The 17,972-nt window shown below is 41.4% G+C and overlaps 1 protein-coding gene across 3 annotated transcripts; it reads right to left on the bottom strand.

Annotated features, from left to right (window-relative positions):
* Positions 1 to 5,268: 5,268 nt before the first annotated feature.
* On the bottom strand, positions 5,269 to 17,779 carry ZBTB8OS (zinc finger and BTB domain containing 8 opposite strand). 3 transcript variants are annotated; one of them, XM_045859919.1, is made up of 7 exons: positions 17,612 to 17,779; positions 12,520 to 12,544; positions 12,121 to 12,242; positions 11,819 to 11,901; positions 10,822 to 10,874; positions 9,400 to 9,436; positions 5,269 to 6,782 (listed from the first exon to the last, which is right to left on the bottom strand). In XM_045859919.1, the coding sequence occupies exons 3-7, from the start codon at positions 12,191 to 12,193 to the stop codon at positions 6,696 to 6,698; spliced, it is 333 nt and encodes a 110-aa protein (XP_045715875.1). In that variant the 5' UTR covers positions 12,194 to 12,242; positions 12,520 to 12,544; positions 17,612 to 17,779; the 3' UTR covers positions 5,269 to 6,695. The 3 variants fall into 3 exon arrangements, with proteins under 3 accessions (XP_045715875.1, XP_045715873.1, XP_045715874.1); XM_045859917.1 differs by lacking the exon at positions 17,612 to 17,779 and adding an exon at positions 17,254 to 17,603; XM_045859918.1 differs by lacking the exon at positions 17,612 to 17,779 and adding an exon at positions 17,250 to 17,382.
* Between the last annotated feature and the right edge of the window lie 193 nt (positions 17,780 to 17,972).

The raw sequence follows: 17,972 nt of genomic DNA on the forward strand, positions 1-17,972 counted from the left end.
ACCTCAGACTAATAAAAAAACTATATTAGGAACATGTGACTGGAATATGATACCCTGAAGTTTTGTGAGGTTTAATGTTTTTGCTTTTAAAAAAGGAACCAGAACACTGTCCAAGCATTATGATGCTTAATTGCTACATGTTAGAATTCCATCAATGAATGGAATTAAATAAATTTTTTAAGATTTTATTTATTTTTAGACAGGAAGGGAGAGAGAAAAACATCCATTGGTTGCCTCTCACACACTCCCAACCAGGAACCTGGCAGGCGACCCAGGCATGTGTCCTGACTGGGAATGGAACTGGTGACCTTTCCCTTTACAGGACCACACCCAACCCACTGAGCCCCACCAGTCAGGGCTGAATTAAATTACTTTTTATTGTAGTTAAACATCACACTACAGAAATAGTACTCAAAACTAAGATGTGTTTTTTTAGGAAAGATTTGGAAACAAAAAGCTTTATTTCAAGAATTGCCATTAAACGTTTTTTTTTTTAAGATTTTATTTATTTATTTTTAGACAGAGGAGAAGGGAGGGAGAAAGAGAGGCAGAGAAACATCAGTGTGTGGTTGCCTCTCCCATGCCCCCCAACCAGGGGCCTGGCCTGCAACCCAGGCATGTGCCCTGACTGGGAATCAAACCGGAAACCCTTTGGTTCACAGGCTGGCACTCAGTCCACTGAGCCACACCAGCCAGGGCTAATTTTTTTTTTTTAAATAATATCTTCTGAGTAGAGTACCATTCTCATTGCCATGTTTAAGGTTATGTTTGCAATTCAAACACAAGTATATCCCTTCGGTAGTGTTGTATATACAGACACTCCCTTGCTTAGTCTCCTCACCCTGCCCCAACACACACCATATCCAATAACAAAGGCGGCATATTATTGTACAATTCAAAAAGGTTAAATGCTAAAATTAAATAAAAATATTGTGCCTTTTGTTGCGTGAGTTGATCTAAAGCTTCTTCCTTTTGGAGGAAAAGATCCCCAAGGAAGACAACAGTGGAAAACGGTGCCTATAAGCATTGGCCCTAGATGCTCCAGTGTTTCAGGGAACGTTTACAAGTGAAAACCCGTTTTTTTTCCCCTAACCAGTAGCGACGTTTATTCGCACTCAGGCAGGTGACCAGAAGACTACGCCGGCTACTAGACCCTCAGAGAAGCCTCGGACCTACCAGACACCCCTAATAACAGAGTCTGGGTAGTGGGGGCAGAGGGTGTTGAAAGCAAATTTTCTGCAGGATGTATTGGGCGCCCTATAAAGAGCCTACATTTGCCAGGATCTACTAGATGCCAGGACTCAAGTAGGCACCCGCGCCTTTCCCATTTAAAACAGGAGGAAATAGAGGCTTAAGAAATGACCCCAAAGCCACCCGCGACTCCGTGCCTCTCGGGGATTCGAGCCCACACAGTGGAACGCGTACCGCTACCTAAAACCGTCGCTCTGCTGTTGGCTGGGCTGGTCTGTTTTGCCCCTCTTGGTTACAAGATTGTTATCTGCACCCTGACTGGCGTAGCGCAGTGGATTGAGCTCAGGCTGAGAACCAAAGTGTCGCAGGTTCGATTCCCAGTCAGGGCACATGCCTTGGTTGCAGGCCATGGCCCCCAGCAACAGCACATTGATGTTTCTCTCTCTCTCCCCCCTTCCCATCCCTCTCTAAAAAATAAATAAAATCTTAAAAAAAAAAGATTGTTATCTGCGAGACAAAGCATTTCAATGCTCTAGGCATCCCTGAAATCTCCTGCACCCCCAGCCCTCTTCTCACACAAGCCGCAGGGATGGTACCCCTGGCCTCGGGCTCAGGGAGGTGGGCCCCAACGGCCAATCAGCGCCTTAGGCGTTCGGGTGCAGAGAGCGAACCCCACTCTGCATCAGTTCGTTGGCCAGATTCTGACTCACTGTTTTCAAGTTTACAGAGTGCCTGCCTGTTCTCATTTCTTCCTTTCCTCCTTCTCGTCCTTTCTTTTCGAGGGAGTCATAACTCTTTGAGATACTGGCCAACAAGTTTTATCCTGACAGCCACATGAAGTTGGTACTATTTTGGCCAATGAAGAAACAGGGTTAGAGTGGTGAAAAGACTTCGCCAAGATCAGAGAGGAAGTCCCAAGAAGGAAATTGGAAGCAGAGGCTTTGGCTCCAATCTTTCAGGTATATATATATATCCATCCACATATTTTAAAGTGAGGCACTTATAATGACTTAGGGAAATCAGATGCAAGGCAGAGAAATGAAATGATGTCCTGGAGTAAGTTTACATTCTAGGTGGAGAGACTTCCATACAGCTAATAATAACGTGAAGTAGAAAGTACCAAGTGCCAGAAGCACATCCATTTATTTCTTCAGCAAATATTTTAGTATCTTCATTTGCACCCTCTTCCAACTACCCTGTTTCCTAGAGTAAATTCAATTTGGGTAGGGAGAATTTGTATTTGTTTTTGCATAAAAACAAATGTAAGTAACACAAATGGTCCTTAATCCAAGATGCTGATATATTTAAAATTTTTAAATTTATTTAGGAGAGATGGGGAGGGAGGAGAGGGAGAGAAACACTGATCTGAGAAACATGGATTGGCTGCCTTCCATATACGCTCCAACTGGCGGCCGAACCTGCAACCCATCCTGTGCGAACCCAGAATCCAACTGGCAACTTCTCAGTCTGCAGGAACCCAACCAAGTGAACCACACCTGCTGGGCTCTGCTGATGTATTTTTAAGGACAATTTTGAGCTAATGCCTCTTAGAATGGAAAGGACATCTAAAATTTGCAGACACAATGAAAGGAAGAGAGTTGATCAATAAGGGAAACTAGCAAATAGTTGAGTGCAGGGAATGGAAGTATAAGAGAAGTTAAAGAAAACTCCAGTGTGGGATTGTGGGAGGGTTGGGTGATACTAAAAAAACAAGAAACCTGGAATGTGGATATGGAAACATGACATTAGAGACCTCTCCCTAAGGAGCACATCACCAGGGGCCTTGGAACCCAGAAGACCTGGGTTAAATGTCACTGAAAATAGACAAGATGGAAGGTTCAAAGAAGGTAATAAAATACCAGAAGCCAGTTCCTTTGCTTTTTAAAGTGCTTGCTATTTAAAAGGGGAGTTGGACTACTACCTATGTTAAAAGACTTGATGCAGCAAAGTATCCATAAATTTAAAATGCTAAGTATTTCACTGGAACAGAAAGGACCCAGTATAGCAGGGATCAGAAAGTGGGGGCAAGTCCAAACAGCTTCCAAGAGGTGAGTTCCCAGTTATATAGAAAAAAGACAAGATTCGCTGGTAAGAATCTGGGTAACAGAACAGACAGTAAACTGGTGGTTGCCCAGGGCTTCGAGGTATGGGAGAGATGATTGCTTAACAGTGGTTCTTTTCATCTTTTTATTCATTAATTCATTCATTCATTGAGGAGGGAGGGAGGGAGGGAAACATCAATGTGTGGTTGCCTCTCACGTGCCCCCTACTGGACACCTGGCCTGCAACCCAGGCATGTGCCCTGACCAGGAATCAAACTGGTGATCCTTTGATTTGCAGCCTGCACTCAATCCACTGAGCTACACCAGCCAGGTCTTTTTAGGAGGAAAAATGTTTGCAAATTGATTGTGGTCCTGGTTGTGTAAGTGTGAATATGGTAAAAACCATGGAGTTGTCCTTTAAATGGTAATTGTACAGTATGTGAATTATACCTCAATAGTTATAAAAAGAATCTGGGCAAAGACATCAAAGGTTATGTGGTATGACCTTTGCCGGTGCATTTGGGTAGGCTGCTCTGGCCACTGGGACAATGAGAAAGGCAGAAACAAATATGCCCAATAATTTGTCCATTTTTATTCTCAATGTGATACAGCCTTTGAATGTTTAATACTGTGCATATCAAGGGAATCAGTTAGGAACCATAATTGGAGGAGCAATTGGTTTGGCATAATGGGATAAGCAGTTTTTGAAAATAGATGCTCAACTTGGATGTTAGAAAGAAAACTTGATTAATCCTGGAAGGACCACTAGAGAAGCAGGAGAGGGAGCAGCAGAGACTAGTGGCTTTGTTTGCTCTTACTGATACATGTAGACTCTAGCACAATGGCACCGACTACAACTGGGGTTATCTCTAGGATGGCCACACCCCCTAACCAAGCACCGTGGGCTTTTTAAAATTAAGGAGAAAAGTAAGGGGGTGTTAGCATGTTTGCTGCAGTAACAATAGCCCTCATTTACTGTGTTACGCACTGTCCTAAGAGCTTTATGTGTATGTATTCATTGAGTCCTCTCAACAACCCTACAAATACTAGCATCACCACCTAAAATGAGGAAAGTGACACATGGGCAAGTTACACAACATGCCCAAAGTGGAGAATAAATAAGTGGGGAAGCAAGGATGAGAACCCCAGTGATCTGGCTCCAGTTTGTGCTATTAACCACAACCCGAAAATAAAAACGTCAGCCCAGCAGTGTTTAAATTCCACAGCTCCGCCCTGACTGATGTGGTTCAGTGGGTTGAGTGCTGGCCTGTGAACCAAAAGGTTACAGGTTCAATTCCTGGTCAGGGCACATGCCTGGGTTGTGGGCCAGGTTCCCTGTTGGGAGCACGAGAGGGAACTGGTCCATGTTTCTCTCCCTCTCTTCCATTCCAAAAAATAAATAAAAACTAAAAAAAAAAAAAAGATGCTTAAAGCCCTGGCTGATATAGCTCAGTCAACTGAGCGCAGGCTGAGAACCAAAGGGTTGCTGGTTTGATTCCCAGTCAGGTCCTCAGTGGGCACCACACATTGATGTTTCCCTGACTCCCTCCCTTTCCCTCTCCCTAAAAATAAATAAAATCCTTAAAAAAAAAACAACCCTAATTTGTGCCTAATTCACATTTTGAAGAAAAGATTCTTAACCTAAAAAAGCTGGGGACAGTTGCATGCCAACTATACTTTAGTAAAATATTAAAAAGGTATGTGATGGGCAAAAAAACAAAGTCAACTTCACATATTAAGGGTAACATACTCATTTTTCTTCCATGCAGAATGTTCATTCTGGCATATTTACTTATTTAATCCTCACCTGAGAGCATTTTTTTATTGCTTGTAAAGTGTGGAAGAGGGGAGGGAGAGAGAACATCAATTGGTTGTCTTCTGCACGCACACCGACCAGGGATTTTACCCACAACCTAGGTACGCGCCCTGTCCAGGAATCGAACCTGCAACCTTTCCGTGTATGGGACGTGGCTCCAACAGAGCCACACCAACCAGGACTATCTTGGCGTATTTTAAAACAAAGTAATGTCTAAAATTGTGAAAAATTATATATTTATCATAAATAAAAAGAAACAATTTGTATTGCATAACATTTGACTTGGTTTTTCACTGAACTCCATTATATAGCATTGTTGGTAACAGAAACAGCTGTGCTTTTCCTCCTAGTCAGGTTTATACACTACCTAGCTTAATCCATCCCTAGAGATCTTATTCTACAGTTGTGGCTCTCCCACTGCCCTCACGGTACCCCCTTGTTTATTTTCACAATCAACCCCCCAAGTAGCCCATGATGTGCAAAGGGGTCTATGAAAAAAAAGAGCCCGCCCCCCATCTGGAAATTCATCCTAACAAAAGGCAGAAATTCTAGACATTTTTTTGCTTGGAGAGTCACAATCCAGATTTGCAAAATGTGCCTAAGATTAAAGAAGGTTAAGAAGCACTACCCCATCAATCCTGCTAGGTATTAATTTGAAGAGCTACAGGCTCTTTGCCTAGCTGTCATTAGTCCCACTCTTTTAAATACCCAGGGAAAATAATGCAGTGCTCAGACAGAACACTTGGAAAGCTCACCATCTCTTCCTCTTAGGTCAAGTTCAGCCTACTGTAATATTTAGCACCACCAGTGGCAATCTCTTCTTATGTTTGGGTGAATAAATAGAAACTTTGCAAACCCTTGTATCACAAGAAAGAATACCTCAATTAATGAAAAGAGTAAGTTTGCAAATCAAACCAAAGCAGTTTCATTTTTTTAAAGTCATCAACTTTGAAAAGTTCAGATCATTCTAAAGTTCTTTTCTTTGACTCCTGTCTCCTTAGAAATAAAGAGCTTAGGTAATTTTTAAAAAACCAATAAATTTTTAAAAATTCCCACCCCAGCTGCTGCGGTTCAGTGGGTTGAGCGCCAGCCTGTGAACCCAAAGGTCGTTGGTTAGGTTCCCAGTCAGAGCACATGCCTGGGTTGCGGGCCAGGTCCCTGGTTGGGAGTGTGTGAGAGGCAACCAATCGATGTTTATCTCACACACTAGTGTTCTTCTCTAACTGTATAAATAGACTGGCTTTAATATAAAATTACATGTTAGAAGGAAGGGCTCATTTGTAAGGGCATTAGGTTTTTCTTATGGGAAAACAAGGAAGCGTCAATACAATCCACTTTGGGACCAGGCTGGAGTGCTGGCATTCCACTGGAGGGACGTGAGCCCCTGCTGCCACAGCAGGGAATAAATCAGGAACCATACTTGCCACCTGAAGAATTTTTTAGCATTTGAATATTTGGTTAATAAACCAAGGCTATGCCTTGATTTTCCATTTGTGAAAGTTACACTTTTAAGTCAAAAATTTCTGTTCTGCACATCATCATGTATCGTCAGATACTGTAGAATTTATATCATGATATCTTCTCAAAAGGAAGAGAAAACACAGTTCTTCATAGGAGGCTTTGCTTGTTCGTTTGTTTTTTGTATCTTAGATGTCAATGATCACAAAAACTTGTGGCTTCTCTTCATTATAGACCTGCATTGCTGAATATGTTATTGCCTTAACTTCAGTTCCCTAAAGTTTGGGTTAGAGAAAAAGACAAAAAGGACATTGAAATCAGAATCATTAACTCTAGAACAATTGGCAGAAAGTCAAAATTTTATTATTCTGAGAAACTAAAAACTCAGTGAAACAATTAGTTATCAAATTGATATAGTATTACATATTGATCTAATAAAAACATGTGCACAGTGGAGACAGCACTGAACTGGAGTTAGGAGATGGAACTCTAATCCTGGCTTTGTTTCCACCTGGGTATGGAAGCCGTCTGACCTCTCTGGGCGTCAGCTTTTCCATTTATCAAATGCACTGAATCAAAGAACACAAACTTTCCTATTATTTGCTTGGGTTCCTTCTGGAGACTTCCTCCTTGCAGTGTAACCTGGGCTCTAGGAACTCAGTCTGTTCTCCTTTCTGCTGCCACTATTCACTGTACCTTAGAGGGCTCTCTCCCCACATGTTCATCATACATGACAATGCCCTGCTCCAGTTTAGAAACACAGTATTTGATGTTCTCTTAGTTCCTTTTATAATAATTCTGTTCACCACAAAATGCACCAGAGAACAGGGGGCTGGCATGTGCTAGCTCTGTGGCACCAAAGAAATCCGAGGATTTCAGACGGATCTGAATGGCACCTGCCTCTGCTTTTTCCCCTCCGCCATAAACCCCAGGGGAACAACCACCTCAATCAAACTCAACTTTCTGCCTGTGGCAGCACACGCCGTGCAGACTGGTAGCACCTTAAAAGTCTTCCACAATTCTCAAAAGGGTACTCGGCAATGACCAGTAATCCAATTGTACATTTACCACAAATTTCCTTTCTCACTCTGAGGCAACTGAAATTTCACATCTTCACCTCTAGCCTCCCTCTTTCATTCTCACTCTCTCTCTCGACTGTGTTCTCTAAGAAAAGCACAAGAGCAATCAATAAGAAGTGACTCACCTTCCCCCACCAAATCTACCACCCTACTGTATCTGTACTCCCACCAGCCTTTGCTCCTGTTGCAATGGCCAGTCCCTGCTCCTATGAGAAGGCCAACTTCACTTCAATACTCTATCTGACCCCCAACCCCTAGCCCTTAACAACAAAGTCTTTGCTCTAAATTCACTCTCCCTCTGCAGCATGATCAATTTTTCCCCATATCCTAGATTATTTCCACTTGGCATACAATGGTGCTACAAAACCTTCCAGCTAATACAAGGCAAAGCACGAAAATTCCTTACTAGCCACATACCCCTCTAGCTATTACATGTTCCCCTTTTCTGCGAAGTCGTCAAAAGAACTGTCTCAGTATACTGGCCTCTACTTTCCCAACTCTAAGTCCTTCTTGACCTACCCCCAAATATTTACATCATTCCACTGATTAGTAAATTCAAGGTCAATTCTCTGTCCTTACCTTACTCAACCTCGAGAGCATTAGAATCTGGCTTCCAGGGCTGCCCTCTTCTCTTGCTCCCCTCACTAGGCCGCCTCCTCCCTCTTTTCCTTTTTGGGTCCGAACTTAATGCCCCAGGGGGTTCAGTCCTCTGTCCTACTCTCTCTTAGCTGCCCTGCCTCCTTGGTAACTTTATCTAGTCCTATGACTGTAAACAATCATCTATTCAGTGAGGACTCCTAAAATCTGTATGTCCAGACACACCTCTCTCCCGAACAAGTCATTCTATACACAAATGCCTATTATCTGACATATCCATTTGGATGTCTAATAAACTTCTCAATTATAACATGTTCAAAAAACTCCATGTGTCATTTGTATTATAAAAATGTTTTTAATTCATATGCTCCCCACTACTTGTTTCTCTTCATTCTATGCTTCTCTTTCTTTTGAAGATACTGCACCAGGCTTCATTTCATCATACAGTGGTTGACGAAATGATACCAGCACTTCCCAGTCACCTCCAAGTTGTTTAGATCTCCTTGACCTGAACACAGGGGTCGGGAAACCACAAATCACAGGCCAAATCCAGCCCGCCATCTGTTTTTGTACAGTCCCACAAACTAAGGATGGTTTTTACATTTCTAAATGGTTGGGGGGAAAAAGTCCAAAAAATATTTCATGACATGTGAAAATGATATGAAATTCAAGTTTCAAGGCCCATAAGGTTTTACCAGAACACAATCGCATTTATTCATTCACGTATTGTCTATGCGGCTGTCATGTTACAACACAAGAGGTGAGGGGTGGCTCTTCCATCGCTCCACCCACGAAAGCCTAAAACAGTATCTGGCCCTTTACAGGAAAATTCGGTCTACCCCTAATTCCAACAGATACAAGCTGGCAAATACAGAGAGGCTCAGGAGGTAGAAGGTCCTTTAGAGAACATCTAGTCCACAACCTTCATCACAGAGGGAGAAATCAAAGCTCCAAAAGGCAAGGGACTTTTAAGTCCCACAATAACCAGTAACAAACCTGACCCTCAAACTCAATTGCTGACTTTTAATTAATTCACCAAACCAGGTATGTGAAGTAAGCGTTTTAACAAAATGTGTTCAAAGAGGTCAAAGACAGTTGAGAAAAGCTTATCACTTTATACCAATTTATTAGAAGTCATTGAAGTTAACTGTCACACACACCAAACTTTATGGTAAGGAAGTATAAAATGTTTTTAACGACTGGAGTAGAAACATACCTGAGGGTGCTTGGACAATGAGAATTCTTCTCCCCACCTTGAGAAGGAAAATGAAAGCATAATTAAGATGTCCAAGATTTATTATTTGTTCTCTTTACAGATTTTATTTGTGTTTTTTTCCTTTTTATTAAGTTTACTGAGGTGACGCAGGTTAACAAAATTATACAGGTTTTCAGGTGCACAATTCTACAACACATCATCTGTACAATGTATTGTGTGTTCACCACCCCAAGTCAATTCTCTATCCGTCACCATTTATGCCCCCTTACCCTCCACCTCCCTCCAAATCCTCCCATTTACCTATTTTAAAATAAGCCTTACAAATGTAGTTAAGATACTAAAAAGCCAAGAGGTGGAAGGGGTAAGAAGCTATAAATTTCATTTTAATTGCCAGCAGACACAGCTACTCAGAATCTTTTAAAAAAAAATGTGCTCTAATATAGTGTGCATAGACAGATTCTCAATAAACACTCTCGAGTGAATATTATTTCATAATAGGGTAGCATGTCCAAAATGGTCACTGTACTCAAGGATACACAACTAATAAAATACCATGTCCCACCGGAGAAAGCAAAATGAGGCAAAATAATAGATTCTATACTACGGGCTGAACTTCGTTTGCACTTTATAACTTTAAAAAATGTCCATGTCTGTGTATGGAAGGCCCTACAAAGGCACTCGCTCTCCCAGAGCGTGGCTAGAACTAAGTGTCTTCTCTCCCTTCAACACTAACGTGGCTGAAGACCGCAGTAGCAGAAGCAGTAGTAGTAGAAAGAGGAAAATTTTAAAACTTTGTTCAACCATTTATTAGCTAAGTACCCTGGACAAGCCTATCCGCCCCCCCAAAAAAAGTGGCGCTAATAAAAGACCTCACTTTACAAAAAGAAACAAAATAAAATTCAACATAAAATGGAAAAGATAGGCTTTATATAAAAATAACATAAAAGATATTGAGTAACTAATGACACTTGGGAAACACCAAGCGCCATCAAAGTGACCTAATCAAGTGTTAGCAAACTCCGGAAGAAAAGCATAATTTAATAGAAGAAACTGGTTTGAATAGAGTCCAGGTGTGAGGATCTATGAAAAATGACAAATCAGTGTTTCCCATCACCAAGCTAGGCTTTATGCATATATCAAGGCAAACTAGCAATTATGTATTTTTTTGTGATAAAAATCAATAAACAGGTAGTTAGCTTTGACAACTCAAATCAAGTCTGTTCTGACAAGTTTCTGGTCCTCCAAAGCTGAAGTGAGCTCTCCCTCCTAGGTGTCTAACAAACCTTAACCTACTTAACCAGTTGAAAAAAGCCCTACCAACTGAGATACAATTGGTCTTCTGACTTTGTCTGCTAAGTCCAGTGACCAATGTAACTTAACATCTTTCATGACTTGCTAGTTAAAAAAATGTTCAAAACTCACCCAATTGACCGTAATTTGAAATTTCTTTGATCAATACTAAGTACTTTTACTTCCTAAAGAGAAAAAAAAATTAATTGAAAAGAAATGTTCATTACAGACCATCTACTAAACACACGTCTAGGTTATCACCTTTTCTAGGTAACAGCATACAACTTGTATTATGCAAAGAAAATTAAAACGTTAACTAAAATAGAATAATAAATATACTTCAAGGAAATAATGTTTTATTCTTATATTTAAGGGAGGAGTACAATCTAAAAACAAGTCGAAAGAATTTTTCTGTAAAACAGGATGACATAAGATTTCAAACACTCTCAGCCTATGTTTTTCAACTTTACTGAGGTATAATAGACAGAACTCTTAGCCCATTTTTATGTAATACTGCAGGCACTTGAACTCTGTAAGACGAATGACCCAGCTGGAAGGGTGTGTGTAGGGATCTGGTAAGGGCGAGAGAGTGAGGAATTAGGGGAGCAAGGAGGAGCCACGTGTGCTCGAGAACAGTGATGCTGGAGAGGTATTCCCTTCCAGAGGTTGATGGCAACAAGCAATCTCCTTTTGGCTTTTTCTTTGTCACATTAAGGAAACACTAAAAGGACCAATTTTTTGACTTAGGCCAACATGGCAGAGCTGCTCAATTTCAAATGGGACAAATGGACAAAAATATAGCTCAAACTTGGGAGACATAAAAAGTGTCGATGAAGACAGTAACTGCATTCTTATCGCACAATCCTGATTGGTGACAAGTAGGTACTAAGAGATTGAAATATAAACGGCATATACATGGGCACACTCAGGTTAACCACGGAGAGCCTATGGTCATTATAATCTCTACAAATCAATATCATTGTTACATATCTGTATGGCTTGGTTTTATGTCACATGTTCTACTTTAAATCACTTGTGCCATTTTAAAATATTAACTAAGAACCCATATGCTCAGTTAAAAAAAAAAAGAAAAAAGAAAAGAAAAAAGAAAAGAAAAATCCTCACTTACCCGGGGTATGAAGAATTCATCGGCACTGAACTTATAAAGCCACTCATCCAAAAAGTGAAACAAGAGAGACTGCAAGTCATCTCCTACACAGAATTGAAAAGAACCATAATAGTATGATGTCTAATAATTCTCGTCTGTAAAAATTTGTTTGAATTTAAAAGCACAATGAATTTCTTAGGCAAGTTGCAAGAGGAAGAACAGGTTCATAATCATTTTTGTTGCTCTTAGTGTGAAAATATTCTGCAGTTATGTAGAATACTGCACGCTTGTATAACAATCGTCCCTGTAGATAAACTGGTTACCTTGTGTTTCTACTTCCACTGTTTGGAGGGGCTCCACAGTCCCCGTATCTGTCATGTAACCAAACATGGCCATTGCACATTGCTCGAATGCTTCCTCCAGAGTATCTCCCCATGCGTGTAACCTGAAGAAATAAATACATTCATGCCCTGTGTAATATAACCCACTGCAAAAGAGGAAACCTGACTGCAAAGTCAAAATAAAATCAGTATGATAAATACAAAACCAAAGGCCTTCAATCAATTTAATGGCACTGAAACTGGGTGCTTTTAAGCCATCATTTTCATGTTCTAAAGGACCATGAATAAGAGAAAAATTAAAACTGGGGACATCAAGATTAAAACATCAGCCTTCTTATTTAAGCACATGGTTTCAAAGGCATCAATCCCAGCTGTACTCACTGGACATCCGCTGTATGATCCAGATCTGAGGGAGAGAACAGAAAACACTATGAGTAACTCAACTGGACTTGCTAATCACAAGAAAAGAATTCTCGTTCATTGCTGACACCAACCTTGGAGAGAGAAAATGTGGGTAGATCACACCTTCTGCTATCCATTTACACAAAAGTTAACTGTTTTATTAAGGGTTAGTTTTAATTTTTAAAATTTCTTCTAGGCATGTACAGTTGTTATTCTGTTCATATAAATTAAGTAAATGGCTAAACAACTAATAGTGATATAATATTAGTATATTAGTGTTAAAAGGTTATTTTTTTAAAGATTTATTTATTTTTAGAGAATGGGGAAGGGAGGGAGAAAGGGAGGAAAACACCAATGTGTGGTTGCCTCCTGCACCCTACCCCCGCACTGGGGACCCAGCCGGCAACCCAGACATGTACCCTAGACTGGGAATCGAACCAGGACCCCGTGGTTCACAGACCTGCGCTCAATCCACTGAACCATGCCAGCCCGGGCTAAAAGGTTATTTTTTAATCCCAAAATTTACATTTAAAAGAATGACAACTTCCGGAAGGCAGTGGGGTGCTGGTCTTCTAGGTGACCTAAAACGTATCTAATACATCATAATTTCTCAATTTAAAAAAATGTTATTTCCTGACATTAGTTACTTTTCCTCACAAAACAAGTATCTACTGTATGAATGATCAAAATTCTAGAACTATATCATCATCAAAGATATGAAATTCCAGATTTCCCTGCTTCACCTTTTCATGCACAGTTAGCCAAATCCTAGATAAAATAGTTTTGGGGGTTTTTAAAACAAGAACCAGGTTTTTTATCTGGTGACTTCTAGCATTTGAAGAACTCCTCGATGATCTAGTTGGTTGATTAAACAGTTTTAGAAAGTCAACTCTACAACATGTATTATGAGCTTTTTCCTGACGGTCTCCCAGGAGTATCAGTGACAACAGCTACTAGAGCAAGCTCCCACTGGATCTGCTATCTCAACATTTCCATCTGTTCTTCACTTGTAGTATAGCTTTCATCAATTCTTCCCACTCAGAATCACAGAATATTCAGGATGGAAGTCTTAGAGACCATTTAATATAATTCTTTCCCTCACAAGAAGCAGCCTGAAACCCAGAGACCGTATGACTTGTCCAGGGCTACACTGTGGATCAGAGGTAGGGTTAAGACTGGAACTGAGATTCTTCTGACTCTCGATTGAATGCACTTTCCACCATAATACATCATCATCTGGTGGCACTCGAGGTTCAAACTCATCGCTAATTTACTCAGATATATTACTGGGGACTTCAGACATTTCAGGCATGAAGGGGCTCGTGACCAGCAGAGATGACAAACTAGTTAAAAGAAAATGAGTAGTATTAACCCTAGAGAAATGAAAGCATGTATCCACAAAAAGACATATAAGAATATTCAAAGCAATTTTATTTCTCAGGATTAAAACCCAATGTCTGCCGAGAGAACAGATAAAACACACTAAGGATGCCTTGGCTGGTGTGGCTCAGTGGATTGAGTCCCGGCCTGCAAAACGAAAGGTCGCTGGTTCGATTCCCAGTCTAGGGCACATGCCTGAGTTATGGGCCAGGTCCCTAGTACAGGGCATATGAGAGGCAACTAATCGATATATCTAGTGCACATTGATGTTTCTCTTCCTCTCTTCCTCCCTCCCTTCTCCTCTAAAAATAAATAAATAAAATATTAAAAAGAAAACAAACAAAAAAACCCCCCAAGGAATATAATGTGATACTACTCAGCAATAAAAAAGTGTGAACTCTTAATACTATATTAACATGAATCTCAAAAAACATTAAGTGAAAACTACAGAACTCGCAGCACCTAACAACTCCATCCAAACCCTTCTGTAGTAAGAGAAGGGCATAGTTTGTGCACTGGTTCTAGCAGCCTAAAGCCACCCACCTTCCTAGGATTACAATCCTTACCCCTACCCATACCCCACTTAAGATGCCTGCCTGAGAAATTGCAACACAGCCAGAAGAATTTACTGTTTGTTCTGGCCAGCACCTGACCACAAGCCCTTGACCTCCCTATCTTAGAGCACTGACTAAAAAGGACTTACGTTGTAAATATTTTATCTGTTACAGCTCAGAAGTGTCTTTCTCAAGGACTCCAGAGCCATTCCTTTGAAATGTAATCACCAGGAAGGACTGTCTCCGTGGGAGGACAGAATCCTAACTTTGCAACTGCCAGCTAGCAAACACTGCCGGCCTGAGTTTACACTAACCCAAACTTTTTAAAATTTTCACTTCTTGGTGTCTACTGAGCTCCATTTTCTCCCTCCATTCCTTTCTCCCTTTAAAACAGGAGGGGATTAACAGTCCTCCAGTCCCCTGCCTCCCATACTGGATTTTTTTTTGGGGGGGGGGGGGCTTGACCACAGAGGCCTGTCAGTCTAACTAGGCGGTATAAACCCATCCAAAACCCATGAAAACTTGAGAAGTTGATTGGTCACTTTGAGAAAGCACCTGGTCTATCCCAAACCCAAGCTCCTGGTTATAACCCCAGGGGGACAACGAACTTTCTTCCTCTCTTGCCCATCCTGTAGTGCATTCTTTCTCCGTAGCCCTGTGACCTTAGCAGCCTCATGACCTTAGCAGCCACCTGCAGGCTCCAAAGGGACAGAGTGCTGCCTCATTTGGAAATCCATGTTTGTCCCGTGCATTCGCATGTCCTCTCTTCATAGCCATGTGGGCTTCGTAGCAGCACAGCAGTGGGCTGCAGCTGGAAACACACGCTAAGCTGGCCGGACACTGGACTGGACTTGAATATGGAGCAGAAATGCTGGAAACTGGCTTTTGTTTTGGCTCTGCTGAGGACAAGATTGGACTTCTCCATGGAGAAATGGATGGAGATGAGACATTGGGAAGTCAAGAGGGCAATCCCCTTAATTTTACATCATCAATAAACCATACCACAAAGCCTCATCTTCCCATGGGGGGGGGGGGTGTCTCAGGAAATTCTTCTCCTTGCAATGCTGGTAACTATGATAGGAGAACATAAGAGAGAACAGAATCTAGACTAAGAGGTGCAGGTAAGAATTTCCATACGAAACGAGACTTAACACGTTAAGTACCAGAAAACTAAGGATAATCTATATTTGCTTGGCTCATTCTTTTACTCCCAATTTCTGCTCAGCACCTTATACACAACTGGTTCTCAAAAATATTGCTGAATGAATGGGATGACAACCAAACTGAGTCATAGAGGAAAAACAGGCCTCAGTATATTAATAAAAAAAAAAAAAAAAAGACGACAAAGAAACAGAAAACAGGCCCAGGGTGAACTAAGTCCCTTGGCTTCAGGACCAAACCAAGACTAATTTCAGCCCTACCCAGGAATGTGACCTTAAACCAATCAGTCTGAAATTTCCTGTTCAATCTAGTGAGGTAATCTGCCTGGCAAGACCCTGCCGCCTTTCCCCCTAAGAAAGATGCCCTTGCCTGAAACAATCACTTACTGTCTTTTGCTAATAATTTTGTCAAGCCAGTTTTTGCCTATAAAAACCTTCTTTTTTATACAACTTTTCAGAGCTTCCTTCTGTTTGCTAGTTGGGATGCTGCCCGAGGCATGAATCATCTAATAAAGCCAAGTAAATCTTCAAATGTACTCATCAATACAAGAATTCTATACAAAATGTTGGCAACTAAAATCCAGTATGACCAAGTAGGATTTATTCCTGGAAAGCAAAGACACAATTATGGGTAAATAGATTAAAGTAATTTACATGAATGCACAGTCATCTCCACAGATGTAATCATGATGCATAACATAAAAAAATATTGCCAGGATTTTTAAGCAACAGGTTTTCTCTGCACAATAAACAAACTACTTTTTACTTTTCCTCTCATTCTTACGCACTGCATTTTACTGAATGTTATAATTGAGAGGCAAGAGGTACACTCATGCCATGCTACTGAGTGGACAAACTGGCACAACTTCAATGGAGAACAATTTGGCAATAATTTTGAAGTTAAAAATGCACATATGTTTGACAAAGCAATGTACCTTTTAGAACCAAAACCTACAGATAATCTTGCACATGTGCAAAACAATGGATGTACAAGTGTATTCCCAGCTGAGTTGTGTCTAACAGCAAAATAGTGAAAATATTATAAATGTGCCTCAACTGGATACCGGATGAATAAAGTAAATTCTGGAACGTCTTTTGCATGTAAACAGGTTGAATCAAGTGAGGAAGACTAGGTTGCTTGGGATAAGCTCTGAAAACTTTTCAATACATTCTTGTTTTGCTTTTTGAATTTTGAATCACATATAGGACCTACGAAAAGTAATTTTTAAAAACTGTTTTTAAGTGAGAGAATCATGAGTTTGGGAGAAACTAGCCACACACTATCCCACTGCTGGCGATACCAAGGGGTGACAATCACTGAAACGCTTGAAAATAAGGTTATCTTCAGAATTAACACACGAAGAGAATTCCCACAAAATAAATACAATTAGGCATATGTAGAAAAATATCAAAGGACTGTAAAAGCGGAAGCCCACGTTTCCCGAACTCTCACAGACCGGGTGGCTTTGTCTTTCAGCATTCCCCGCACAAGTACAAATGAGACCACAACACAGGGCGAAACGGAAGCATGTCCCAAACACCGTTTGGGGAAAACTGGTAAACGAGACCGGAAGCTCCGGGCAAGGAGAGGAGATGAAAGAAGTGAGCCACCTACTCACACTCGTACTTCCGATTAACCGGAGGATACTTGGCCTTGATCGCCTTCTGCTCCTCAGTCAAATTGTAGTCTCTAACATCTTCCTCTTCCTGCGCCATGACTGCAGCTAGACACTCTACTTCCGCCCTTCATCAGTTGGACTTCGGCCCTGATTTACAAATTCCGATTTAGACCCCGCCCCTTGGTATGCATCCTCAAAGCACCGGGACGTCTCTGGCGTACTTCATCCCTTAAGACTTCCGTTCTACTCGGCGGTTCTAGAAATCTTTAAATAGTCCATACCCGACTTCCTGGGTTTGCTGCATAAATGGTTTTAAGTACTAAGAAAACAAATTGGAGGATTTAGGAATAAGTAATACCTGACTTAGACACTCGTAAGTCTGAGTGATAGAAGCCTTTTCTTCCTGCCCCAGTCGGTAACTACTCCAGAATCTATCCTAGACCTAGATTATTCATCTGAGGACTTTGAAGAGGTGTTAGCCTAACAGTCTTTAAGAAAATGGCTGCCCCCAGGAGAGTGCGAACTAAACGCTCACGTGATCCCGGGCGGGGGCTCGCCCACCAAGAGCTCGCGCGCGCGCGCTCAGTCGAAGGAAGTCGCCCCAGGCCGTGTCGGGGCAGGAGCTGAGAGCGCGCCTCGGCTCCCGGGGAGCGACTCCCAGCGTCTGGATAGGCTGTAGACGCCGACTGCCCGCCCACTTCGCCGTTCGGGGTGCCTCG

Source organism: Phyllostomus hastatus, unplaced genomic scaffold, assembly GCF_019186645.2.
Source record: "Phyllostomus hastatus isolate PE091 unplaced genomic scaffold, TTU_PhHast_1.1 phas_scaffold_182, whole genome shotgun sequence".
In the NCBI taxonomy this organism is placed as follows: Eukaryota; Metazoa; Chordata; class Mammalia; order Chiroptera; family Phyllostomidae; genus Phyllostomus; species Phyllostomus hastatus.

What these genes read in the sequence shown, in the direction of transcription:
- ZBTB8OS (XM_045859917.1), bottom strand. Translation starts at nt 17,350, where the DNA reads ATGGCGCAGGAAGAGGAAGATGTTAGAGACTACAATTTGACTGAGGAG. An exon ending in AGTGGAAGTAGAAACACAAG is followed by an intron (nt 11,902 to 12,120) that starts GTAACCAGTTTA and finishes AATTCTGTGTAG; the next exon opens with GAGATGACTTGCAGTCTCTC. An exon ending in ATGAATTCTTCATACCCCGG is followed by an intron (nt 10,875 to 11,818) that starts GTAAGTGAGGAT and finishes TTTTCTCTTTAG; the next exon opens with GAAGTAAAAGTACTTAGTAT.